This window comes from Monodon monoceros, unplaced genomic scaffold, assembly GCF_005190385.1.
Source record: "Monodon monoceros isolate NGI ecotype Baffin Bay Population unplaced genomic scaffold, NGI_Narwhal_1 Super_Scaffold_5, whole genome shotgun sequence".
In the NCBI taxonomy this organism is placed as follows: Eukaryota; Metazoa; Chordata; class Mammalia; order Artiodactyla; family Monodontidae; genus Monodon; species Monodon monoceros.
Window position 1 is genome coordinate 10,580,385 of NW_021703782.1, and position 27,362 is coordinate 10,607,746.

At 37.2% G+C, this 27,362-nt stretch overlaps 1 protein-coding gene across 1 annotated transcript; it reads right to left on the reverse strand.

Annotated features, from left to right (window-relative positions):
- Nucleotides 1-1,104: 1,104 nt before the first annotated feature.
- ESCO2 (establishment of sister chromatid cohesion N-acetyltransferase 2) lies at nt 1,105-27,019 on the reverse strand. The gene is made up of 10 exons (XM_029203394.1): nt 26,967-27,019; nt 25,305-26,136; nt 21,911-22,004; nt 16,370-16,427; nt 13,502-13,628; nt 12,286-12,417; nt 10,980-11,069; nt 10,140-10,283; nt 5,682-5,857; nt 1,105-2,423 (listed from the first exon to the last, which is right to left on the reverse strand). The coding sequence occupies exons 1-10, from the start codon at nt 27,017-27,019 to the stop codon at nt 2,291-2,293; spliced, it is 1,839 nt and encodes a 612-aa protein (XP_029059227.1). The 3' UTR covers nt 1,105-2,290.
- Between the last annotated feature and the right edge of the window lie 343 nt (nt 27,020-27,362).

Here is a 27,362-nt window from a genome sequence, read left to right on the forward strand (position 1 = left end):
ATACTAAGTGAAGTAAGTCAGACAATGACAAATATCATTTATATGTGGAATCTAAAAAATGATACAAATGAACAAATGTTACAAAACAGAAACAGGCTTACATAGCATACAAATTTATAGTTACCAAAGGGGAAAGGTGGGGGGGATAAAGTAGAAATTTGGGATTAACAGATACATATTCCTATATATAAAATAAACAACAAGGACCTAATGTATAGCACAGGGAACTATATTCAATATCTTATAATAGTCTATAATGGAAAAGAACCTGAAAAAGAATATATGACTGAATATATATATATGCATAAACTGAATCACTTTGCTATATGCCTGAAACATTGTAAATCAACTATACTTAAGTAAAATAAATAAAATGGAAAAAAAAAGGTTTAAAAAAATGTAATGAGAAGTGGTCAACATGTAGATTATTTTAGAATTTTTTTTCATATTGCAGAGACCAGCGATACTTTTCTGTGGCAAAAATAAATAGAAATTATATTTTAGAAACAGACTTCTAATCAAAATAAAATTATAAAAAAATAAAGTTGGGAGGCCAGAAGGGGGAGCTCTCTGCCCTATGAAGATAGCAGAGCACAAGAGGAAGCTGACCTTTTCTTGCCTGGCTAGAGCTCAGCCAATGAGAGACTGACACAGCCAATGATAAGTGCGGGACTCTTTGTTTACTATTGCCCTCTCAACTTCCTCTTCCTCTCTGTAAAAGAGTTCCCTCAATTTTTTGCTGAGGACTTGAACGTGGTCAACTTGGTTACAGACCCTGAATTGTAATTCTTTGCTAATCTCGAATAAACCCATTTTTGATGGAGAAATAACTGGCAGTCTATTTGTTTTATGTCAACAGCTGCTATAAATATCCGTGTGCAGGTTTTTGTGTGGATATAGTTTTCAATGATTGTTTTTCATAGAGAGCATGTACTATTTTTATAACCACAAACTGTAATTTAAAATGAAAATCAGTACATTCAACTGAATAAAATATTGAAAAGAACTTTAATTGATTCATCATAAAGGCATTGAGCAAAATAATGTTAATAAAATTTTTAAAATAAAATATTTAAGACAATTTTTAAACACAGCAGTGCAGAAAATAGCATTAAAATGTTTGTAAAATTACACACATTTTAACACTTCCACAGTCTTTGTGGAACCCAGGCTTTTAAATTTTTGAACCACTAAAGGCAAATAAAAGAATGTAGAGGAACAGATTCTACATAGAGTTACAACCTGGACACTACTTCCCTAGAGTGTTATTGCCAGAGAGAAGTTATGACATGAGTTTTGTAGAATAAAAAAAAACCTGAATAATTCTTTGCTTTTCAAAGTAAGTATCCAAGAATTATACCAGAAAAATGTGTGCATATTTAGGTGTATTTACATAATGTCATCATGTTCTGTGGCCCATCAGCCTCGATATATTTATTTACTAACCTTGGTTCTGTTAGTATACATTTAAAATGTAATCATATGAATCATCTAATCCAACTGGGTGTCCATTTTGTTAGACATCAATCACCAGCGGTAAGTTCACTAAAGAAAAGTAACACAATTAGCATTTTCAAACACCAGAAATTAATGAAATGACAATAGTGCAATTACTAAGTTTAATTAAATCTGATGACAAGTGTGTTTTGATTAATGATTTTTAAAAAGATAAAAATATTAAGCTCTAGAATTCTATACAAAAGGATATGGAAATCTTACTCTTTACCATCTTTCCCTGGTACAAATTAGAAACTCAAAATACTTTAAATATACTCAAACTGAGTTGCTACAGCCACGTGCCTATAAAGTGAGAATTTTGTGTACGAATTCAGGAATTACCTTTAAAAAAATGGGGATGGAAATTATTTGCCCGTCTTTAAATTCTCCTCTTTGCTTCTGATCAGGCACGAGAAAATTCTGGCCCCAAGGTGTGCTTTATAAATGATAAGTAGTCACATTTCTGTGGAAAACCACCTTGCTTTGTCAATGTTCTTACATAGAAGGAAAGTATTTTCCAGCTATAGCTACCAAGCTTCATAACTAAGGATTCAGAGTGCTAGTCAGTATACATCATCCAAAGATTTTTCCTTTCTTTGCATCCCTAGATAATTTTCAACGAATTTACCCCTGACTTTTCAATTCATAAGGAACAAAACTGAGGCAGGTTTCTGTATATGTGTGTGTGTGTCTTAGTATTTTTATTTTGATGTTTGTTAAATAGTTTGTATTTTATGATAATGGGCTGTCTGAACTCATCCATATAGTAACTGTTCTATAGTTGAAATTGGCTTTAAGTATTAAAATTGTATACAAGGAAATTAGGGGTGTTGCAGTACTTGGTTGCAAATAACTTGCCATCTGGTGTTGGGTCAGAAAATGCTATTTCATTCGTGCTGAGAAAACAGCCAAACATGAAGCAATTCCTAAAAAAGAGAAAAAAGATAATTTAACAATGGAAACAACTTAAAATTTTGATTAAACATAAGCACAATTATATCAATATTTTAAAGCAATCCAATTAAAAAATTTCAATCTCTTTACATATTCTTGATTAAAACCAACATTATTTTATTAAGTGGTAAAATGACTCAATGCCTTGTATTTTCCAGGTGGAAGTCTAATGATATCATTTCACAGATGAGAAAACTAAGGCCCAGAAAAAGTTCTGCCAAGAGGCAAAGGGAGCCACACAAACCATCTGGTTGACTCTAGGTGATCTGTGATAGTAAGCAACTAATATGAGACAATATTGCTAGTTAAAAGCCACAGGTAGTTATAACAACAAAAAAATAATTATTTTGGGCTTCCCTGGTGGCGCAGTGGTTGAGAGTCCGCCTGCCGATGCAGGGGACACGGGTTCGTGCCCCGGTCCGGGAGGATCCCACATGCCGCGGAGCGGCTGGGCCCGTGAGCCATGGCCGCTGAGCCTGCGCGTCCGGAGCCTGTGCTCCGCAACGGGAGAGACCACAACAGTGAGAGGCCCGCGTACCGCAAAAAAAAAAAAAAAATATTTTAACCAATAACTATATTCTTTTCAACTACATCACACACTCAGAGCTTTAAGAAGGCAAAAACTAATCTGCATTTTGACTACAACTCTCCTTGATCCAGCTTAACTAGGATTAAAAGCAATAAAATGAAATAGCTGAAAGAATTCAACAAAACTGAGGGATAGTCTATGAAATAACTGGCCTGTAGTCTTCAAATTCTTCAATGTCCTGAAAGACAAAGAAAGGCTAAGAAACTGTTCCAGGTTAAGGAAGATGAAAACTAAAGAGATATTTTGACTAAATGCAATATGTAATCCTGAACAGGAAAAAAAATGCTATGAAGGGCATTTGAGACAAATGACAAAACTGAAATATCGACTATACATTAGATAGTATAGCATTATATTGGGATATTAAATACCCCAAATTTGATATCTGATCTGTCCTTATATAAGAGAATATCCTTGTTATTAAGAAATACATACCAGGTTATATACTGGTATTCTCCATACCAAATTTATGTGTCTCAACATAAAATATAGAAAATAGAGGTATTTCACAATTAACTATGAAATAAAATCTTTACAGACACCAACTTCTCTCACTGCTCCCCTTTGTAAGGTATGGTAGGGGCCTAGGATTGAGGCCTAGGACTGCAGCCCTGCGGTGTTCTTGGTATTCTTTCTTAAAAAGTGTATGGAACCCAAAGGCTAGAATAGTGCTACTCAAAGTGTGGTCCTTGGTTTTGTCAAAGTGGAGTCATTGGTTTGTAATCTGTTATCTTAAAGATAGAGGTTGAGAGAGTAAGTGTTGTGAAACTCATCTATCTAACCTAGATTAGGTAATTAACAAGCAAGAAAGAAGCAAACTCATTTGTCCCATTATCAACTAAGTACCAACATACAGTGTTAGTACAAAGTGTGCGTACTGTAGTTTTAAAAGGGAGAATTCATATACCAAAGACTCACCATTTAGAAATACACAGTTCAGCGGTTTTAGTATATTCAAAAATTGCACAAAATTCAAGAACATTTCATCACCCAAAGAAACCCTGTAGCCATTAGCAGTCACTCTCCATTCACCCTTCCCTCAGTCCCTGGGAACAGCTAGTCTACTTTCTATCTATGGATTTGCCTATTCTGGATGTTTTCTATAAACAGAATCATATAATATGGGGTATTTTGTGAGTGGCTTTTTTTAGTTAGCATAATATTTTCAAGGTTCATCCATGTTGTAGCACGTATCAGAACTTCATTCCTTTTTGTGGCTGAATATCCTATTGTAGTGTTGTATGGATGTACCACATTGTGTTTATCCATTAATCATGAATTTGGTTGTTTACAATTTTTTTTAGCTATTATGAATAATGCTGCTATGAACCTTCATGTGTAAGTTTTTGCGTGGACAGATGCTTCCGTTTCTCTTGAGTGTACTTGTAGGAGCAGAATTGCTGGGTCATATGGTAACAGTTTAATTTCTTGACGAACTGCCAGACTAGATTCCACAGCAGCTGTAGCATCTTACATTCCTCCCAGCAGCATACAAGGATTACAGTTTCTACCACATCCTCACCAACACTTGTTATTCTCCCTTTGTTTTCGTTTAGTCATCCAAGTGGCTGTGAACTGGTATCTCATGATGGTTTTGATTTGTGATTTCCTTTATAGCTAAGGATGTTGAGCATAGCTTCACATGCTTATCAGCCATTTGTATTTCTGCTTTGGAAGAATATAGAATACATTGAAATCCTTTGCCTATTTTTAAATTGTCTTTTTGCATGTTGTAAGAGTTCTTTTATATATGTTGGATATACTAGACTCTTATTAGAGAAATGATTTGCAAATATTTTCTCATTCTGTGGGCTGTCTTGCTAATTTACTTTTACATTTAGTTACACTTGTGAGTTACAGTAAGTCTTTACTAATTACCTAGTCACACATGGTCAATAAACATGTACAATTTCTAAAATTCTTTTTTTTTTAATATTTATTTATTTAGGCTGCATTGGGTCTTAGTTGCAGCATGTGGGCTCTTTGTTGAGGTGCGTGGGTTTTCTCTCTCTAGTTGCGGCGTTCGGGTTTTCTCTCTAGCTGTGGCGCGTGGGCTCCAGAGCACATGGGCTCTGTAGTTTGCAGCACGCGGGCTCTCTAGTTGAGGCGCATGAGCTCAATAGTTGTGGCGCACAGGTTTAGTTGCCCCGTGGCATGTGGGATCTTAGTTCCCTGACCAGGGGTCAAACCCACGTCCCCTGCATTGGAAAGCAGATTCTTTACCACTGGACCACCAGGGAAGTCCCCAAAATTCTTTTTTTTAAACTTATGTTTTGTTTTTATAGATTTATTTAAATGTAATTTTACATCTGTTGAATCAAAAATTTGGGCTTCCATTTGTTTGTTTCCTAGCAATTTATCTTTACTTTATTAATGTGTTGGTCTGTAACAAAATCCAGTCTTTGACCACAGGTAGTTTGAAAAGCACTGGGCTAGAATGTTTCAGACTTGGAATGTTGTGCCCGCAATTGAGTATATCTAGTTCTTTTTTTTTTTTTTTTCAGTGCCAGCATTGCCTTAGCCTGACTTTGGTAGTATTTATATAGAAGTGTCTTACCAACATCATTCCCTTTGGCTCATGAGCCGGGAAAGGTTCTTGGAAAGCTAATCTGGGTCTAATCCATTTTATTTTATTTCTTACCTTAGAGTATCTACCAGTCGTCTTGCAATGCGCTTTCTTCTCTTCAATCTGAAGACCCAAATTCTACTTATCCCACAGATTGCAGGTTCTGGTACATCTGAACATTGCCAAGCCCTATGACATTCTTTAGAGCTTGGGGATTCTGGACCAGTTGGTTCAGACAGGACACGGAAGGCCTGCAATGATACACAGAAGCATCTAGAGCTAACAATACAGCTGAGTTCACATGTCTTTTTAAAAACCATTCTTTAAACAAAATTTAAGTACCTAAAATTAATCTTACCCTACCTTCACAAAAATGTTAAAATTCTTTGCTATTTCTTGAATTCTTGCCCATTTATAGTCACACAATGCTTAAAAATTACTAGTGGTGTTGAGATATCCCCACATCCTAGTGTATTATACCATTGTGAAACTTTCTTGTGTTGATTTAAAAAAATTATAAAAGACTCTTACTTCTAATAAAGTACATAAACTTCTCCCATTCTCTCCATCCTAAAATGTACATTTGATATTCTAAAAAACTAATAACACTAAAGAAGGTTTTTGCATATAAACTATGAAATTTGGTATTTAAATTTTTCTTTAAACTTCTTATTTTGAATATAGATTCAGAGGAAGTTGACAAATAGTGCAAAGAGGACATGTATCCTTCACCCAATTTCCCCCAATAGTTACATCTTCCATAACTATAGTACCACACCAAAAGCAAGAAATTAACATGGGTACAATGTGTGTGTATAGTTCCATGACAATTCATCATACCTGAATACTGATTTAACCATCACCACAATCAAAATACAGAGCTACTGCATCATCACGAAGCTCTTCCTCTTGCTACCTCTTTATAATCACACCCATTTCCCTGCCCCCCACCATCCCTAAACCCTGGCAACCACAATCTGTTCTCTATCTCTAAAATTCTGACATTCTGAGGATATCATACAAATGGACTCATACAGAATGTGACCCTTTGAGAATGGCTTTTTTTTAATTTGTTTTTTTATACAGCAGGTTCTTATTAGTTATCTATTTTATACATATTAGTGTATATATGTCAATCCCAATCTCCCAATTCATCCCACCCACCACTTTCCCTGCTTGGTGTCCATACGTTTGTTCTCTACGCCTGAGTCTCTATTTCTGGAGAATGGCTCTTTTTCGCTCCGCACAATGCCCTTGATACCTGTCCAAATTGTTGCATATATCAAGTCTGTTCCTTTTTATTGCTAAGTAATATTCCATTGTATGGATGTACCAGTTTGTTTAATCACTCACCTACTGAAGGACACTTCGGTTGTTTCCAGGTTTTGGCTATTACAAATAAAGCTGCTATAAACATTCAGGTGTGGGTTTTTGTGTAGACATAAGTTTTCATTTCCGGGATAAATGCCCAGGAGTATGATTGCTGGGTCATATGGTAAATGTATGATTAGTTTTTTAAGAAACTGCCAAACTTTTTCCAGAGGGGCTGTAACATTTTACATTCCCTCCAACAGTGTATGAGAAATCTAGTTTCCCTGCACCCACACCAGCAGTTGCTATTGTCACTATTTTCTACTGTGGCTGTCTTGATAGGTGTATTTTAAGTTTTAACTCCCACTGAGAAAACTTTGCTTCTGAAATGAGAATGAATAGAAGAGTATGTGTATGAGTTAGTTGGCTATACAGATCTTCCTCAACTTATGATGGGATTACGTCCCGGTAAATGTAGATTGTGGGCTTCCCTGCTAGTGCAGTGGTTAAGAATCCGCCTGCCAATGCAGGGGACACGAGTTCAAGCCCTGGTCTGGGAAGATCCCACATGCTGTGGGGCAACTAAGCCTGTGTGCCACAACTACTGAGCCTGTGCTCTAGAGCCCGCGAGCCACAACTACTGAAGCCTGTGCGTCTAGAGCCTGTGCTCTGCAACAAGACAAGCCAACACAATGAGAGCCTGCGCACTGCAACGAAGAGTAGTCCCTGCTCGCCACAACCAGAGAAAAGCCCACACACAGCAACGAAGACCCAACACAGCCAAAAATAATTAAATAAATTTATTTAAAAAAAGAAAAAGATCAAAGAAAGAAAAGGCCAAGTTAATCACTTTTACAGCCCATAGTACAAACCAACTGCTTTTCTCTCTACTGTCTGATAAACACACAAGAGACTATATATGTATATGTGTGTGTGTGTGTGTATAAATATATATATATGAGATGAAATGCAGAAAAAAGGAAAATAAGAAAGATGGTAGAAATGAGGGGAAAAAAGGGAAGGCACGTATAAAAAGGAGTAAGATACAAAGCTACAGTAATGAAGACAATATGATACTGGCACAAAAACAGAAATATAGATCAATGGAACAGGATAGAAAGCCCAGAGATAAACCCACGCACCTATGGTCAACTAATCTATGACAAAGGAGGCAAGGATATACCATGGAGAAAAGACAGTCTCTTCAATAAGTGGTGCTGGGAAAACTGGACAGCTACATTAAAAGAATGAAATTAGAATGCTCCCTAACACCATACACAAAAATAAACTCAAAATGGATTAGAGACCTAAATGTAAGACCGGACACTATAAAACTCTTAGAGGAAAACATAGGAAAAACTCCCTTTGACATAAATCACAGCAAGATCTTTTTTGACCCACCTCCTAGAGAAATGGAAATTAAAACAAAAATAAACAAATGGGGCCTAATGAAACTTAAAAGCTTTTGCACAGCAAAGGAAACTATAAACAAGATGAAAAGACAACCCTCAGAATGGGAGAAAAAATTTGCAAACAAATCAACAGACAAAGGAGTAATCTCCAAAATATATAAACAGCTCATGCAGCTCAATATTAAAAAAACAAACAACCCAATCAAAAAATGGGCAGAAGACCTAAATAGACATTTCTCCAAAGAAGACATACAGATGGCCAAGAAGCACATGAAAAGCTGCCCTACATCACTAATTATTAGAGAAATGCAAATCAAAACTACAATGAGGTATCACCTCACACCAGTAAGAATGGGCATGTATCACTTCACATTCAGAAAATGTACAAACAATAAATGCTGGAAAGGGTGTGGAGAAAAGGGAACCCTCTTGCACTGTTGGTGGGAATGTAAATTGATACAGCCACTATGGAGAACAGTATGGAGGTTCCTTAATAAACTAAAAACAGAACTACCACATGACCCAGCAATCCCACTACTGGGCATATACCCAGAGAAAACCATAATTCAAAAAGACACATGCACCCCAATGTTCACTGCAACACTATTTACAACAGCCAGGTCATGGAAGCAACCTAAATGCCCATCGACAGACGAATGGATAAAGAAGATGTGGTACATATATACAATGGAACATTACTCAGCCATAAAAGGGAACGAAATTGGGTCATTTGTAGAGACGTGTCTGGACCTAGAGACTGTCATACAGAGTGAAGTAAGTCAGAAAGAGAAAAACAAATATCGTATATTAACGCATATATGTGAAATCTAGAAAAATGGTACAGATGAACTGGTTTGCAAGGCAGAAATAGAGACACAGATGTAGGGAACAAACGTATGGACACCAAAGGGGGAAGCGGGGGTGGGGGGAGGTTGGTGGTGGGATGAATTGGGAGATTGGGATGGACGTATATACACTAATATGTATAAAATAGATAACTAATAAGAACCTGCTGTATAAAAAAAATTAATAAAATTCAAATAATAAAAAGGACTAAGAGCATAATTTCAAGATGTACTGAGACAGATAAGTATTTTTAAAAGGAAGGAGACATAAGTGTGGTACATTATAAAGTCAGGTTCAAAGAACACATTTGAACTATAAGTCTTCCTAGCTAAAGATTACCCTGTAAGCTCCTTGAAAGGCAAAAACTATATATCTCTACTGTAGAACAAGTGTTGGCAACCTTTTTCTGTATGGGGTCAAATTGTAAATACTTTAGGCTCTTTGGGCCACGTGGTCTCTTTTGCACCTACTCAACCCTACCTTTGTAGCACAAAAGCAACCACAGATTAATATGGAAATGAATGAGCATGGTTGTGTGTCAATAAAACTTTATTTACAAAAACAGGTGGAGGGCCACACTTGGCCCATGGGCTATTGTTTGCTCCTCTGCTAGAACACTGCTAATTAGTATCCAAAGTAGATTCTAATTAAGGCACAAATAAGGACTATTTTGCCAAATATATTAACCTGCACTAAGCCACATGTTCAATAACTGAGCTTATTTAAAATACTACACTTTATAGTCCAGGTATATAAAAGACAACATGAACTTAAGACTGACTTATCCTGCTTATATAAGGCAAAATACCAGATATAATAGAAAAAAATGACTTCAATTATCTATATGGTCAAGGATATTTTAGAAGGAAAAATTCATTAATGGTAGCATTCTTAAATGCTTTTCTCCCAACTACTTTATTTTGCTCACAAATTATACCAGCAACTTATTAGACATATACGATACCTGTTTGATGGGCTCTGCAATTAAACACCCAACTACTTTCTTTTCATCAGAAATAAAGAGAAAAGTTTTGGTTCTGTTTGGACATCTGGGAACAACTTGCTGGAAGCCCAATTCATAATCGACAAGTTCTTGGACATCTTCGACCTAATGATGTTAAAAACCAAAAGATGTGAATTTGTTTGAAAAAGTATAATAGAAAATACACATATTTATATACACAAAAAGTATGATTACCATCAGTTTAGCCTCTTTTATCTCTACTTCCTAAATTTACACAATCCCAAAATTATTTCACTATTGATGCATGTTTCTGCCACTTTGGAAACAGGGTTTTAAGAAACTATTTTAAAGATTGCTTTCAGCAGACAGAAATTCAGACCCTTGTGAGGGGTAAGGAGTAGGACGATTTTTTTCAGCTTTATTCATTGTTCACTGGGGCTGAACATCCAGCCCAAAAAACAAAGGCAACACCAACATAAGAGTTAGACTCTGGAGCCATTAATTTCTCAATATTAAAAAGTTTAGTTTCTCTCTCACAAATTGAAGTTGTAGGTAAAAGATAAGCTATAGAGCCTTATCTGTTTTCTTTAATCTCCACCTGACATTCCTTTGTCTTGTAACTGTAAGTTTAATTTTGTATGACGTACTATGAAAGTCTTCCTTACAACTGTACCAAAGTACAGCAGATTATCTATAAGCAAAGGTATTTTACAGTTCAACATAGGTTGATTTCTTGGCAGAGAATGGGGAGAGTAGGAGGAAAACAAAGATTGAGAAAGTAACACTATAAATCAACTACACTTCAGTCAAAAAAAGAAAAGAAAAAATAATGTTCCACACCTTTCTGATAGCATAACTCGGATCATGTGACAGGACCAACACAATTTTCCCATCCCAAAATTCTGCTACGACACGTTCTTTTTTCCAGCCCTGCCAAAGGAAAAAGTCACAGTTTAATCTGAAGAGGGAAAAAAATTAAATAATATGGTCTGGAGAGAACAAAAAGATGGACAATGAATGATATAAAAAAGATAAAACCCGGGCTTCCCTGGTGGTGCAGTGGTTGAGAGTCCGCCTGCCGATGCAGGGGACACGGGTTCGTGCCCCGGTCCGGGAAGATCCCACATGCCACGGAGCGGCTGGGCCCGTGAGCCATGGCTGCTGAGCCTGCGCGTCCGGAGCCTGTGCTCCACAACGGGAGAGGCCACAACAGTGAGAGGCCCACGTACCGCCAAAAAAAAAAAAAAAAAAAAAGATAAAACCCAACTACAGGAATGTGGTAAGGGAAATAAAAGATGCCTAAAACAAAGTGTCTGCCCTCCAGGGGCTGACACCCTATCAGGAGACATGTAAACAATCTATTATAAAATAAGTTGAAGTCAAATAAGAGCCCTTCATAGGAATATAGAGAAAAAACAATGAATTATTAGGGGTGTGAAGGTGGGGTATGGGTGGGATAAGCAGAGGGGTTTTTTTTTTTTTTTTTTGGGTCGCACCAGCGGCAAGTGGGGTCTTAGTTCCCTGACCAGGGATCGAACCTGCACCCCCTGCACTGGCAGCGCAGAGTCTTAACTGCTCGACTGCCAGGGAAGTCACCAAGCAGAGTTTTAATAAATAAGGCTAAAAGTATTATGAAGGCATGAACTACAGCAATAAAAATAGGGGAAAAAGGGAGTGCATTTGAGTAGCAGGTGTAGTCATAAAGATAAGGCCAACAATAGGATGTATTTGGAGTAGGAGGGTGCTTGATGAAGAGGTGGGACCTCTCTTCTCAGTAAAGAAAAAGCCTGGAGAAGTTGTAGAAAAGCCGCTTTTCTAAGGTTATCTATAAAGAAGAAACTAAAGTGAGGAAAGGAGAAGCTCCTCAAGTCTTTGAGTTTTGTATCTTGACTGCTCTGCTCTGAAAGCTAGAGGTAAGGATGCAGGGTGTTCACTCAGCCTAGAACAGTAGCTTCTCCCGTATTAGGGCACTTTTATTAAAATTTAACTTTTAAATGCATCAGTCTCCAATATTGAGGACAACAAAATTGCAGATGATGAAATCTTTTGGACACATAGGTCTTTCCATATTTAGGCAAAAGAAAGGTATCTTTTAAAGCAGCTTCACTTTTTAGAACAAATGGAAACGACTATTTTTTTTACTTACTGCATATTTGATTCCCTCCAGAAATCTGTGGTGATGCTGAACATGCTGCAGTTCATCCTCGGGGTTGGAAGCAGTGTAGATCATGCCACAAGACTTACACATGGTGGCTCCAAAATGTTTCTGACCAGCGTCCTACAATTGGAAGAGGAAAAAAAAAGCCTATCTGATAAACACATCACAGTTAGCTCTACATTTAGTTCATGTAAATTTGTCCATTCATTCAAATTTGTCCTCATTTTTTTTTTTTATGCTGGCACAGGTGAAATACTAAATGAAAGTCTGGTTACTCTATCTTCTCTCTCAGCACAAACAAGATGGAATGAGAAGAGCCCTAAACATGCAATAGTGATGAAAGAAGTGAAACTGCCTCTTTGGACAGTGGGAAAAAAATCAAGATTCTTTAGCTGGACCCATAGTTCTAAGAAGCAATAAGATTAAATCATAAATATTATAGCTAAGATGAACAATGGAACTTCCTTATTAAGCTCTTATATGAGAGGCCTAAAAAAGCCTCATTTCAAAGAGGCAGGGTAAAAATTTCAGGACTTATACATTCATTATATAGTATTTTTTCCTTAAGTGGTTAGGAGTCTGAAAGTCTTTTCCCCAAGAGTTGATAACAAATAAGTAAAATACATAGTAAAAGTTCAGGAAAAACACAGATAAATTAATGAATATAGAGAATTCAGGGATATTCAATGTCAAGGCTTATTAATTCCCATTGTATCTCATAAGGCATTGCTTAATGCTACTGAAAAATACCAAATTTTGAATTGTCTATACAGGCGTTTGCAAACTTTCTACCATTTTAGGCTTTGCAAGACACACATATTCTTTTTTTCCAACCCTTTAAAAATGTAAAAGCCATTTTTAGCTCATAGGCCGTGGTCCAGATTTGGCCCAGAGCCATAGTCTGCCAAACCCATGTCTAATGCAATGTTGCTATTCTCATTAAGTCTTTTATAGATCAACAATAATTTTCCTTATCCAGAGGCAACTCATTCATCAGCATTCTACTACGTTGCTAGGACTGTCCAACACCATCAGTTCAAAAATGTACTTGATTAGCTTTAAATGCTGCCACTACAGCAAAGGTAGCATTTACAAACTCAGAATATCTATAACCCCCGGTAACTATGCTTAGACAACACGTCAGACTTCAGGTTCTATATGTGAGAGCCATGTACAGGAGGAGCTTTGTTTTAAATTTACTCACAATGACGAGCTGGTCTTTTGTTTCTTTATTTGCATCTCTGGTATTAGTATTTTTCTGTATATTGATTTGTTTCAAGAAGTTAGTAGACGTGACGGATCCCACAGAAGACTGTTCTTCAACTAGAGATCTTGAAGTAGAAAGTTGGTATGTATTATTTAATAATTTAAAAATATTTGACAAATTATAATGAAAAGAAAAGAAATGTATATACATTTGCAGAGGACTTTGCAATTTTTAGGGCTTTCTATCGACATAACTTGATGAAGTAATAGGGCTAGAAACAATGAGAAACCTGAGGCCCACTCAGACAGGATCAGTAAACTACTCAAGGTAAAGTAACTAGTGAAGAATGGCAGAAAGACTCAAATCCCTGTCTTCTAACACCACGTCAAAGGGATTTCATCTACAGTATCAGCTGCATATATGCAGGATTTCTTTGTAAGTTGATGTCACCCTTAAAATTTAATATTTTCTTGCTTTATCAAACCTTAGGACCCACATAGGCATAAAGAAACTCCTGGAATACCATAGCAGATAAGTAGACTCTAATACTGAATCTCACAGACCCACAGAAAGTCAGTCACCAGCACATTATGATCCAACAACTTTTTACTGGGTGAGTGTGAGGCTAATACACTCGCCAGTCTGCATGCCTAAAGCAGCACCCTACTATTCTCAAATTCTTAGAGAAAAAAAAAAAATTGGCTGGATAGATGTTGTTGAGGCAACCTTTTCGCATTAGGAGAGAACGCTGGGACTGGCTTATAGAGATTGCAAACAGGAGCCCTTCGTCCAAAACCAGCTAGCAACTGTTTTGATCAACTCACACAGAGTTTAAAACTTTGGATTAGCTATCAATATTTTAAAATCTAGAGATTCCACTTAAAAATGTGTATTTCCAACATTGCAAGAGACACTGTAAGATCATTAGACCTCTGTTTCATCAAAGAATCTACTAGTTAGAGCTACACAGCACATGCTCTTTTAGGTGGGGCATGCTTCTCCAGTTGGCTCCAGTCTCTGCCCAGCCTGGCTGGCTCTGTAGGCACTGAGTTTGTAACCCTTGCCTTATAATGAAATGACCTTTTTCCAAGGATGAAAGAAATAGAAATCTCTAGAGAGTAGAGGCAAGGAAAAAAACCAAGTACCCAAAGCAAGGGGTTCAAACAGAAGCTGACACTGACAAATGAAAAAACACTGGAAAAAAACCCCTATCTAACACTTTATGCTAACCCAAGGTGTCCTGCTAGCATCTAACTAGAAAATGGCTTTCAAACTGACTTGACAAACCTATGGTGAGAAATATATTTCACATAGTGACCAATACAGATACATATATATAACTGAAAAAAAAAGGATTCACTAAATACACTTACTACGTGAGAGATGCATTATTCCATTTTTAAAAAATGCTAGATGTGATACCCTTAAACTGATTTGATAAACTACTAATGCCTGTAATATAAAAAACACTTGTCTAGGTCGCTGACCCCCTCCACCCCTTATACAACGTTTGCTAAGTACCTCAGCTCTTCCCATCTCTGTATGCGTGACTGCAATCTCTTTACTTCTATCCTAGCAATTTTAACAGTTTATTATACGTATTTGTTTAAATGCCTGTCCTCTTCTAACCATAACTTCCTTGATAGCAGGACCATGTGTTATTTACCTTCACATCTCTAAAACTCGGTGTAGTTCAATACAACATGGTACTCTATAAATGTTTGCCAAATGTGAGACTACAAATCCAAAGAATCTGTAACCTACCTAAAGTAAAACTCATAGATTAAACCAAGAAATTGATGGTATCTGATTTTTTAGGTCTTACATAATGAGCAAATTTCAAATGATTCAACCAACAGTCTCCTAATATCTCCTTATGCTACGTTAAATTAGTTTATATGCTATTAGCTAATTGTGGTAGGTTTCAATCCTCAATAAATAGTCATGAAAGAAGACAGATGAGAAAAGGGAAGGGTGAAAAAAACTAGGAATATGGCCTTTGAAGGGGAAAAGTTGCCCACCCAACCCAATCTCCAAGGCAATTTAGGGTGAGATGCCCTAAGAGTAGGAGAACTTACCTAGGAAGTACCTTGCTCAATACCTTTAGTTGTTTATCATCAAATAGGGAGAAGAGAACCAAAGCTGCTTAGCGAGATGAGACGTTCAGACTATAAGAAACTTCTTTTTCAGAGCTTTTCCACTTATGCTCATGTGTACCCATGCCTCCCGGACTTCCAGTTTTAGTTTTGAGCAGGATAGTGGTAGCTTCAGCTGGGATTTATAACAGCATTAAGCTGCTGCAAGTTACTTACTCCTCTGGCCAGAGTCTCCTCGTCTATAAGATGGGGTAATGATGGTATCTACACCATGAGGTTGTAAACATCCATTAAACATGAACTATTATCAATATGTTGTCACATAATAATGTCACACAGGGAAGGCAATACAGCCTAATGGGCTTTGGTTAAAATACGGATTCTAGTCCTGGCTCTGCCAACTAAGAGCTGTGCAACTGTGGCTGAATTACAAACAGTTTTCTCAGCTGAAAATGGTAATAATAGCATCAATCTTCTAGGTTGTTGTGGGGATAAGTGAAATAATGGATATAAACTACTTATTATGGGTCAGGTACTATATAAAAATGTAGCAATTATTACTATCCAAGTCCACAAAGGTCTTTTCCTTCTCTCAGCTCTTCAAGTTCTTATGAAGTTTCTATAAGGATCTGATTTCATCTCCTATTCTCAATATCTCTTTAATGGGGAAGAAAAACAGTGTTCTCCAAATTAAATAGTATAAGAAAGAAAAAGAGACCCAGTGGACTCACAATTAAACCTTGAACATTAAAATAAGAGTGACACTTACCTTTTTGTGTTGACTGAAGACACGGTGAAGATGGGATAGACAAGGGTCTCAGGAGAAACTTGTAGGGAAAAAGGTGACAATAATTTGTATCACAGAATAAACTTAAAGCTTTAAAGCATAAGAGTTTAAAGGTTAATAAGACCAAAATACTCACATTACTTGATTTCAAGACTTAAGAGTAATCAAGACAGTATGGTATTGACAAAGGGAGAGACAAATAGATCAATGGAACAAAATAGAGAGCCCGGAAACACCCACGCAGATACAGTTAACTGATTTTTAACAAAGAGACATAAGTTAATTCAATGGAGAAAAGACAGTCATCAAATGGTGCTGGAACAATTTGACATCCACATTCGAAAAAATGACAACACTCACATAAAAATTAACTCAAAACGGATCACAGATCTAAATGCAAAATGTAGAACTATAAAACTTCTAGAAGAAAAATCCACATGAACTTGGGTTTGGTAATAATTTTTTACATACAATACATGAAAGAAAAATTAAATGAGTTAGACTTTATCAAATTTTAGTGTTTTGCTCTAAAAAAACTGTTAAGAGAATAAAAAGACAAGCCACAGACTAGGGAGTAAATACTTTCCATCATATTTCTGATCAAAGATTTGTATACAGAATATAAAAAGAACTCTTAAAACTCAATAATAATAAAAAAGTCCAATTAAAAATGGGCAAAAGATCTGAACAGACCTTTCTCCAAAGACATACAGATGGCAAATAAACACATGAAAAGATGTTCGGCATCATTTGTCATTAGGGAAATGCAGATTAAAAGCACAATGAGCTATTACTACACACCTATTAGAATGGCTAACATCCAAAAAACTGACAATAACAAATGCTGGAGGGAATGGGGAGTAACAGGAACTCCCATTCATTGCAGGTGGGAATGCAAAATGGCACAGTTGCTATGGAACATTTTGGCAGTTTTTTTATAAAGTTTAACATAGATTTGCCACATAACCCAGCAATCATGCTTGTAGGTGTTAACCCAAGTGTTATGAAATCTTATGTCCACAGAATAGCATGTACACAAATGTTTATAGCAACTTTATTCATAATTGATAAAAACTGAAAGCAACCAAGATGTCCTTTAATGGAGGAATGGATAAACAGACTATGTATGGTAATTCCATAGTTCAGCAAAAAAAGGGAATGAACTATTAATACATGCAACAACACACATGAATCTTAAACACATTTTACTAGTGAAAGAAGTCAGACCCAAAAGTCTACCTATTGCACGACTGCATTTGTGTGACATTTTTACCGGAAAAGGTAAAACCATGGGGACAGAAAACAGATTAACGGTTGCCAGGGGCATGAAGAAGGGTAGAATAGATGACTACAAAGGAGACACACAAGGGAAATTTTAGGATGAGAGAACTGTTCTGTAGGGTACTGGAGGGGTTGATTCATGTCTCTGTGCACTTGCAAAATCCATAGAACTATATATAACAAAGAGTAAAATTGAATGTATGTATTAAAAAAACAATCAACCATGATGTTGAGGGATCCCAAGATGGAATGCAGACTGTGACAAATGAATCTAACTGCATTAGAACTGCATGGAGAACTGCACTGAAGGAGACAATGGAAGAAAGGAAAGATGACCTAAGTAACTTTACAAAACAACATTTTGACTAGAAATTAGAAGGCTAAAGACAAAAGGACTGTACTTAAATGGTATATGCTGGTAAATCTGTTTCTCACAGGAGAATGAATTAATACTGAAACTGCCCTGCAGGTATACTGGGACTGTACTTAACTAAGTAGGTGCACAGTGACCGGGAGGAGCCAGGTCTCTCACTGTCTGAGAGAAGTTACAGATAAACAAAGGAAGGGAGGGATAACCCCTGGGGGACTGGATTAGTCAGAGACATCAAGTTTGAACTTATGTTTCTTTAGCATATGTACACATGGAGAGATACACAAACAATTATAGATGTGTGCATATACATGGATTAGGATACATACATATATTGATATTTTCTAGCTCTGTCTGCTGAGAGGGCCTAGGAGCCACGATACTCCAGTAGCAACAAGCACACCAAGTCCAGAACTTGGTTTCTAAATTATATTCAAAAGGAACTAGAGTTCCTTGGAGAAGTGGCCGAGGCTAGGACTGCGTCAAGGCAAACTCAAGATGAGCCGGGAGCATCTTGTAGTGACAGAAAATGAGCAGGAAGTGCTCAAAAAGCAAAAGAAGGGGACAGGTCAAAGAGAACTGACCTGAAAATATCTCCCAATGGTCAAAGCTGGAACAATATGAGCAAAAGAATATATAAATAATGTAGTATTAAATTTTAACCCAAAATATAAAATGTTCATGAGTGCATACTGATGAATATCCAGGAGTCCATTTATTTATTTAAAGATTGAATAAATAGGGACTCCCCTGGTAGTCCAATGGTAAAGAATCCACCTTCCAGTGCAGGGGATAAGGGTTCAATCCCTGGTCGAGGAGCTAAGATCCCACATGCCGCGGGGCAACTAAGCCTGCACGCCGCAACTACTGAGCCTGTGCGCCTGAACTAGAGAGCCCGCGTGCCAGAAACTACAGAGCCCACACACTCTGGAGCCTGTGCGCCACAACTACAGAGACAAAACCCACACACCACAACTGGAGATAAGCCTGCACGCCACAACGAAGAGCCCGTGCACTGCAACAAAAGATTCTACATGCCGCGATGAAGATCCCGCGTGCCATAACTAAGACCCGACGCAGCCAAAAAAGTAAAATAAAGACAACTCTTCCTTACAGAAGGAATCCACATTGGGCTTCCCTGGTGGTTCAGTGGTTAAGAATCCGCCTGCCAATGCAGGGGGACACGGGTTCGAGCCCTGGTCCAGGAAGATCCCACACGCCGCAGAGCAACTAAGCCTGTGCACCACAACTACTGAGCCTGCACTCTAGAGCCCGCGAGCCACAACTACTGAAGCCCACACGCCTAGAACCCATACTCTTGCAACAAGAGAAGCCGCCGCAATTAGAAGCCCATGCACCGCAATGAAGAGCAGCCCCCGCTCGCCGCAGCTAGAAAGCCCACGCACAGCAATGAAGACCCAATGCAGCCAAAAATAAATCTAGGAAAAAATAAAAAATAAAGGATTATTTTTAAAAATAAAATAAGGGAACATTGTTTAAAAAAAAAAAAAAGAAGGAATCCAAATAATATATGAAAAATCTTCCTCTCTAGGAGATGAAACTTAATCCCCACCCCTCCCTGAAAGGGCAGGCCAGACTTAGTGACTTACTTCCAAAGAATAGAGTTTGGGAAAGGAAAAAGGGTAACTTTTACAGTGGAGAAATAGGGCAAACCTGACCTTCACCAAGTGACAGAGGTTAACATCATCTGTAATGTCATGTGGACATCAGCACCCAATACGATGTGGTGAGAAGGGCAGTTCACCTCAGTGGCATTCTTCCCCCAAACCCATAACCCCAGTCTAATGATGAGGAAAACATCAGACAAACCCAGGTTCAGGAACATCCAGATAAGATATCTGGCCAGGACTCCTTAAGAATGTCAAGGTCGTGAAAAACATGGAAACAAAGAAAAGACTGATAAAATATCACAGACCAGAGGAGACTAGGGAGACATGACAGCTAAATGCAATATGATCCCCAGGGTGGATCCTAGAACAGAAAGGGGACATTGATGGAAAAATTGATCAAATCCAAATACAGTCTAGAGCTTAGTTAATAGGAACATACCAATGATCTAAGTTTCTTAGTTTTGACAAAGGTACCACAGTAATTTAAGATGCTAACAAAGGGGGAAATAGCGTAATACAGGAACTCTCTGTATTATCTTTACAACTTTTCTGTAAATCTAAAATTACTACAAAATAAAAAGCTTATTAAAAAAAAAGAAAAAAGGTGTGAGTTCCCTGGTGGTTAGGACTCGGAGCTCTCACTGCCCAGGTGTAATCCCTGGTCCAGGAACTGAGGATGGCCAAAAAAAAAAAAAAAAGGAAAAGAAAGAAAAAAGTTAAATAGTAATTGATTAGAGAAAAATAGTACGTTGAAAGTATGCTATTTAGTAAAAGAGCAAACTGTTAACTTTGCACTAAAAAATAATTAGAGCTCATTCTCTAGAAACAAGGCCAAGATAGTTGAGAATCTGACCTGCTGTGGATAAGTTACTTAACCTTAAGTCTGTTTCCTCATCTGTAAAATGGACATACAAACTTATTTCCTAGGGTTGTTGTAAGAATTAAATGATAAATTAGTTATTAAGTAATAAGGTTTTATCATTTGTTTACTACCTTTGTGAATTTTGCCATATGCTTGTACCATCTGTTCTTTTTTTTGTTTGTTTGTTTGGTCATGCAGAGTGGCATGCAGAATCTTAGTTCCCCAACCAGAGATCGAACCTGTGTCCCCTGCGGTGGAAGCACAGAGTCTTAACCACTGGACCGCCAGGGAAGTCCCTTGTACCATCTGTATTATATTTTATTTATTAAATAAAAGTCCTTAAATGGACTTAGTGTACTAAAATAAATTTATTTTTGAAGAAAATTTTATAACTATTATAAATGAAAAGCCGTTATTATTTTTCTGCTACATGTTCTGTCATATCAGGGATAGCACAACCCATGGAAAACAGAAAGCATACTAAACATTTAGCACTGCCTGGTACATATTCAGCAGCTAATAAGTACTAGTTATTAACAGTATATCTCAGAATAACCATTATGAATCATCATTCTATATATCCTTATGTCACTAGATCCTCCTAAGGGCTATTTTGCTTTTAGTTTTATCTTTGTTTTCTTCCTGTGAGCTACAGTTTCTCACTATAGTCTGCATATCTACTTCTAGAATTTTATTTCCAAATTTATAGACATAATGAACAAGTTAAAGTTACAAAGAATCTGGCTGGTAAGTAGAATGTTAATCAACCTCTTTATATATTCATAGTTTAGTAAATACTGTTTAAGTGAACAGTGACACCATAAGCTAATAATAGGATTTCAGGACTAAGAGAAATTTAAAAATTAAAACTAACCTCTTACTTTAAAGCTCTCTTCCCTAGATCACACAGTTAGTTAGTGGCAGACCTAGACAAAACCCCAAGGTTCCTGATGCCCAATTCAGTGCCCTTTTATGGCCTTTTAAATTCTGCTTACAACCGGGCTTTGATCACAGATATATAACAAATTGTTTTTGCTCCCTCCTATTATTTGGGGTAAAAGGTAGGTAGGGTATGTATGATAAGAACACCTGGCCCTAGGGAGCTTAAGTAACTTGGCCACATCTCACAGACCAATTAATCATCAGTATTTTGTCTTAAGTTCCAGCCTAAGGTCTCTTTGTCTCCTCCATAAAATGCACTGCACTGCTTATCATAGAAAACAGTGTTACCAAGATAAACACAAAGATACAGGTCACAGATACTGAATATTTAAAAAAACCAAAATATTATTGTATATAATTTCATATTGACACATGTAATGAAGCATTATTACAAGCAAATAAACTCATTTCGAGAAGAAAACTTTTCTCTTACTTACCTGCCTTGTTCTCACTGAAAGACTCCTCTGAAGAAAAACTCTTATTTTCATCGGTTTTACATTCCCTTGAAGAAATGACTCTATCTGATGCATCCTGAAAATAATGAATAAGTAAAATTAAGGAAGCCTATAATTATTAATCATTTTCTATTTAGTGAATGAATCCCAATAGATCTGTTTCTAAAACAGAGTATGTAGTTTATTATGAATTATATTTCATAATGACTTTAAATTCTCAATTTTCAGTCTATTTTAAGGAAAATTCCTTTTATATCTACTAAATGTAATATTTTAAAAGACAGAGTGCGCATATTTAGGTCTATAATTTGTCATCCTGTCAAAAATGTATTATTTCCTGACAAAGATGACAGAATGAAGATTATAGAACATCCCTTCTACAAAAATGAATTGAACAACAACAACAAAATCAGTGAAAACAGCAAAAATTTCCCCAGCAGCTGCAAAACTGAAAAGGAACAACCTTCTGTCACAAGCTTTAAAATCAGGGAGCCAAGGAAAGAAAAAGAACATTCTGGGGTAGCTGGAGAGGCTTCTAAACTCCCACTTTTGGGGCAGTAGCAGAGACTAACAATACTTATTTGGTGAGACTCAGAATATATAGCTTGGGGGAAAAGGAAAAAACTTTTGATTAAAGAGGAACTCATTCAACATCATAACATCTCAGAAAGGGTGAGACAACCCATCAGTTTGCCACTTCTCAGGGGTCCATAAGGAGTTGGGGAAAGGTTATGCACCCCCTAATGAAAAACAGGATTCACCCTCGTCTAGCAGAGATGAATACTAGTAGTGGGTATTTAACAAAACCTTAGGTAGAGAACAGAGCCCAGTTCCACAAACTTAAGATGCACAAATGCCCAGCTTCTCAAACTACTAAAAACTAGGCAGAACCCAAAACCTAACCCCTTAAAATGAAGCTCAGAAAAAAAAGTCAGAAGAGTACTGCAGAGAAATCATCATGTCATTGTAACAAGACTGTTTCTTCATTATCAAATGGATATGGAGAATACTAATAAGGACCCCTCCCCTACATGCACTTTGCTTCATTGGATTGAGAATTAATTTTAGCTTGAGTTGTGCCCTAGATTTTTAAAAACTGAGTTATATTTATATACAGTGACATGCACAGATATAGAGTTTGATGAATTTTTCATAAACTTATACATCATGTAAGCCAAACCCAAAACCCCTATCAAGATAAAGGGGTGTTTTTGTTTTTGTTTGTCAGAAACAAGATGAAGAATTAGTAGAATTGCTGTTATGGCTTAGGCAAGCAAGAACACACTCCATTTAACAATATACTTGGCAATACTTGATAGAAATGCTTACAAGGGCAGCAGGTAAATGAAATTAGCAGCAAAACTGGACTGATCTAGATATGTATCCATACGTTGATTTAGTGGAAGGAAATGAAGAGCCCATACCTGTCAAATGGTAGCCTGATACTCTGTTCCAGGAGATTACTGCCATGCAGGAATGTGGGCTTAGCTTTGCCAGAGTTCAATTTTTCATGAAACACCAGAAATCTGTTACCTTACATTTAAAAAAAAATGCTGGCTCTAAACATTATGTAGGCCAAGCAAACATCCATGGGCTGGACCTGGTCCACTGGCCACCAATTATAATCTTTGCCATTGAGATCTGAAATGTAGGTGACTACAAGAGGTAGGAACTGGGGTTGAATTTGGGAGGAGGCAATGAGAACAATAAGAGGAGGTGAGGAGGGAAATGACTACAGAGAGAGTTTGAATTGCTCAGCAGTATATGAGCCTCAGAGTGTATGTGAAAGCCTACAGCTGCAAGGGTTGTGATGAACATAAACAAGTCACCACAGACATGGAAGTAGCCAAACTGGGAGCCCTTCTTAAGGCCTGTTGCCTCAACTACTTTCTGCCCTTGGCTACATGGAAGAAAACCACCTTTCTCTCCTTACTGACAAGAGGTCAACAATAGAAGGTATAGACCTGCATTGTCTATTATGGTAGCCACCAGCCACAAGCAGCTAATGAGAACTTGCTACATGGCTAGTCCCAACTGATACATGCTGCAAGTGGAAATAAACATGGATTTCAAGGACCTGGTACAAAAAAAGAACGCAAAATATCTCATTAATAACTTTTTATATTGATAACATAGAAACAGTAACATTTAAAACATATTGCGTTAAACTTTTTAGAAACTATCTTAATGTGGCCACTAGAAGATTTTAAATTACGTGTATTGGTATTCTATCAGACAGCACTAGTCTAGGCCAGCTGGGACAAATAGGAGCACAATCAAAAAAGCATAGAGGGCTTCCTTGGTGGTGCAGTGGTTGGGAGTCTGCCTGCCGATGCAGGGGACACGGGTTCGTGCCCCGGTCCGGGAAGATCCCACATGCTGCGGAGCGGCTGGGCCCGTGAGCCATGGCCGCTGAGCCTGCACGTCCGGAGCCTGTGCTCCGCAACGGGAGAGGCCACAACAGTGAGAGGTCCGCGTACCGCCAAAAAAAAAAAAAAAAAAAAGGCATAGAATGGCACCCATGAAAACATACTATGTAAAATAAACAAAAACCCAACTATACACTCACAGTGATCATCTCCAAGTAGTGGGATTACAGAAGATACATATTTTTTATATTCTCTGTATTCTCTAAATTTTCTAGAATAAGCTAGTACTTTAAATAATGAGCTCAAACAAACAAACAAAAATATGCTCATTCTCTGGAAATCTACTACCTGAATTTTGTTATTTCTACTTTCTAAAAACACTGACTACCAAGTAAAAGTTAAGTTTCTCTGGACCACAGTTATGAGGGAACTTAATGAGATGTAAACCTTAATGCCAAGAAAATGTTGGTAGGCTTCCGTAAGCCAAAAAAGGGAGGAAAAGCCCATCTTTCTACCCTGTCTCTAAATTCTTTATAGTGATGATACTATTTGGCTTCATAAAAGCAGTCCTACAGACTGTAAAGAAAACAAAATTTTGGGCTTCCTTGGTGGCACAGTGGTTAAGAATCTGCCTGCCAATGCAGGGGACATGGGTTCGAGCCCTGGTCTGGGAAGATCCCACATGCTGCAGAGCAACTAAGCCCGTGCACAACTACTGTGCTCTAGAACCCACGAGCCACAACTACTGAAGCCCGCGCACCTAGAGCCCGTGCTCCACAAGAGAAGCCACCGCAATGAGAAGCCCGCGCACAGCAACGAAGAGTAGCCCCGCTCACCACAACTAGAGAAAGCTCACGTGCAGCAAGGAAGGCCCAACGCAGCCAAAAATAAAATTTATAAAAAAAAAAAAAGAAAACAAATTTTGTTCAAAGTTACATATATACAATGTATACTGAAGCTCTGTTATATGGCCAGCTTAGTTTTTAAAGTGATATATTTACATTTACCTTTATTAATTTCTCTTCATTTTTACTTCTTTCACTCAGCAGCTCAGTGTTCAGTTCTTTTTCTACTAACAAACACTTTGGCACTTGCCTTGTCTCAAAACTTCTTTCATTGACAGTTTCCACATCAGACTCTTCAATAACTTCTGATTTATTCTTTTGGGTGAGTCCCAGTAATGGCTTATCTTCCAGGGACAATTTTCTCAGAGAGGGTTTTTTCCTACTAACAAAAAAAGCCGCTCCTCCCTGGAGGGTAACTTGTGGTTTGACCTTTTGGCTTAGAACTCGAGGAGCATTCAGATTATTTTCAGCTGAGTAACAATTATTCTCTTTTTCCACAATTGGCTTATAGGCCACTCGATTTTGCTTGGAATTTTTAGGATTCTTTGACACAGGCTTGATGCACGTATATCCTGGTTGACACTTAGCAGTTAAACTCTTCCGTGGTTTTTTGTTCATCGTCTTGGAGCAGGCTGGTTTTCCCTGCATTTTTCCTGTCACACTGGGATATGATCTATCTTCATTATTAGTTTTTAGACAAATAGATCTACTCTCTTTTATCAGCTTTCTCTCCAGTGGATTAAGGTACCACTTATCTTTGTTGTAAAAGGATATGGTAGACACAGCAGATTTAAATGGTGAACCTTGATTTGCAGATGGCAATCTATTTTTAGTCGTTTTGAGTGGACTTGAAATGAAATGGCCTTGTTGAGAGCAATGAATCTTTCCTTCATTTTTATCACTGCTTTGGCAAATGTGCTTTTTATTAGGTGATGGAAATATATTTTCAGTAAAGTCCGAAATTAATTTCTTTGATGGAATTTCTGATAATAGGCTATGAAAAGAAACACAGTCCACTGATAAATATAGTTATTTTGCTTCCATTTCTATGTCAATTTACTGCTAAGCAATAAACAGCTCTACCTGTAAGGCATATTAAAAATGCATCTTCTCCACCAAACATCCATCCATATACATTAGTAGTTTAACAGCAGGATTCTCAAATTCTGTCTTTACCAAACAAAGCATTTGAATATTTTTCAAAACTAAGATTCCAATGTTGGTGAAAACAAACACTGTTTACAGAGAAGCTTTGAGATGCACGTATATGTATATGTGTGTGTGTGTGTGTGTGTGTGTGTGTGTGTGTGTGTGTGTGTGTGTGTGTGTGTGTGTGTGTGTGTGTGTTTTAAAACCTATTTCTAAGTTTTGGCCATATACCTGCTATAATTTCCCTAAAATGATTAATTTTATGTAATAAACTGACCACTTAGGGCTGTTCTATAATATATATCTCTGGTATGACATACATAGAGTATAGAGCTTTAGAGGATTGCTTACTGATGAGTATCTACTATATGCAAAACAGTATGTTAAATATTACATAAGAGAGCAGAAAGGAGCAAGGTAATAAAAGATCTGACCCACATTTCCAAGCCATAGGAAACAGCCCTTTCTCTGAGTCCCTCCAAAGGCCTTAAAGAATTAATTATGAAAGCTTACGGTATTTCCAGACTAGAATTAGAATATAAAGTATTACTGTAGCCACAAGGAGTAGGTGAATGGAAGAATGGAAATACTTAGAGATAGAAGAGAGGAGATAAAAAATGCAAGATGGTGAATTTTTCTTTTTTTAACAGTTTCTACTCATAGGATGAGACTCACTTATCACAGTTCAAAGAATGCTGCTTCCTTTTCCTTGGAGTTAAAGTTGACATCTTCTTAACTGAACTCCTAAAAGCAACAGAACAATATAATAACCAAATTAATCCAATGTGTATAAAAATCAGTAAATCAAAATTATACTTTATAAGTCTGAAAGAGTTCTCAGATGGGTAATGGTCCATAAAGATCCAAAAAAGGGCAGATGGGTTTAAAAAGCAAATCACTTTAATAAAGGTTTAAACCATGAAGGTAAAAAAAAAAAAAAGAAAAGGAAAAACACTACATCACAGTAGTAACTAGTTCAGCAGGGACAGTACAATTTAATTAACTAATTAAGCAGGAATACTACATGTTTCAAGCCGGAAAATGATCCTACCGAGGAAGGATTTTACCTCA

Bases quoted from the DNA above. Each gene is read 5' to 3' on its own strand.
- ESCO2 (XM_029203394.1), bottom strand. From the start codon at position 27,019: ATGTCAACTTTAACTCCAAGGAAAAGGAAGCAGCATTCTTTGAACTGT. The intron at 26,137-26,966 runs GTGAGTCTCATC...TTCTTTTCATAG, and splicing joins CATTCTTTGAACTGTGATAA to CCTATTATCAGAAATTCCAT. The intron at 16,428-21,910 runs GTAAGTAAGAGA...TTTCCCTACAAG, and splicing joins TTTCAGTGAGAACAAGGCAG to TTTCTCCTGAGACCCTTGTC.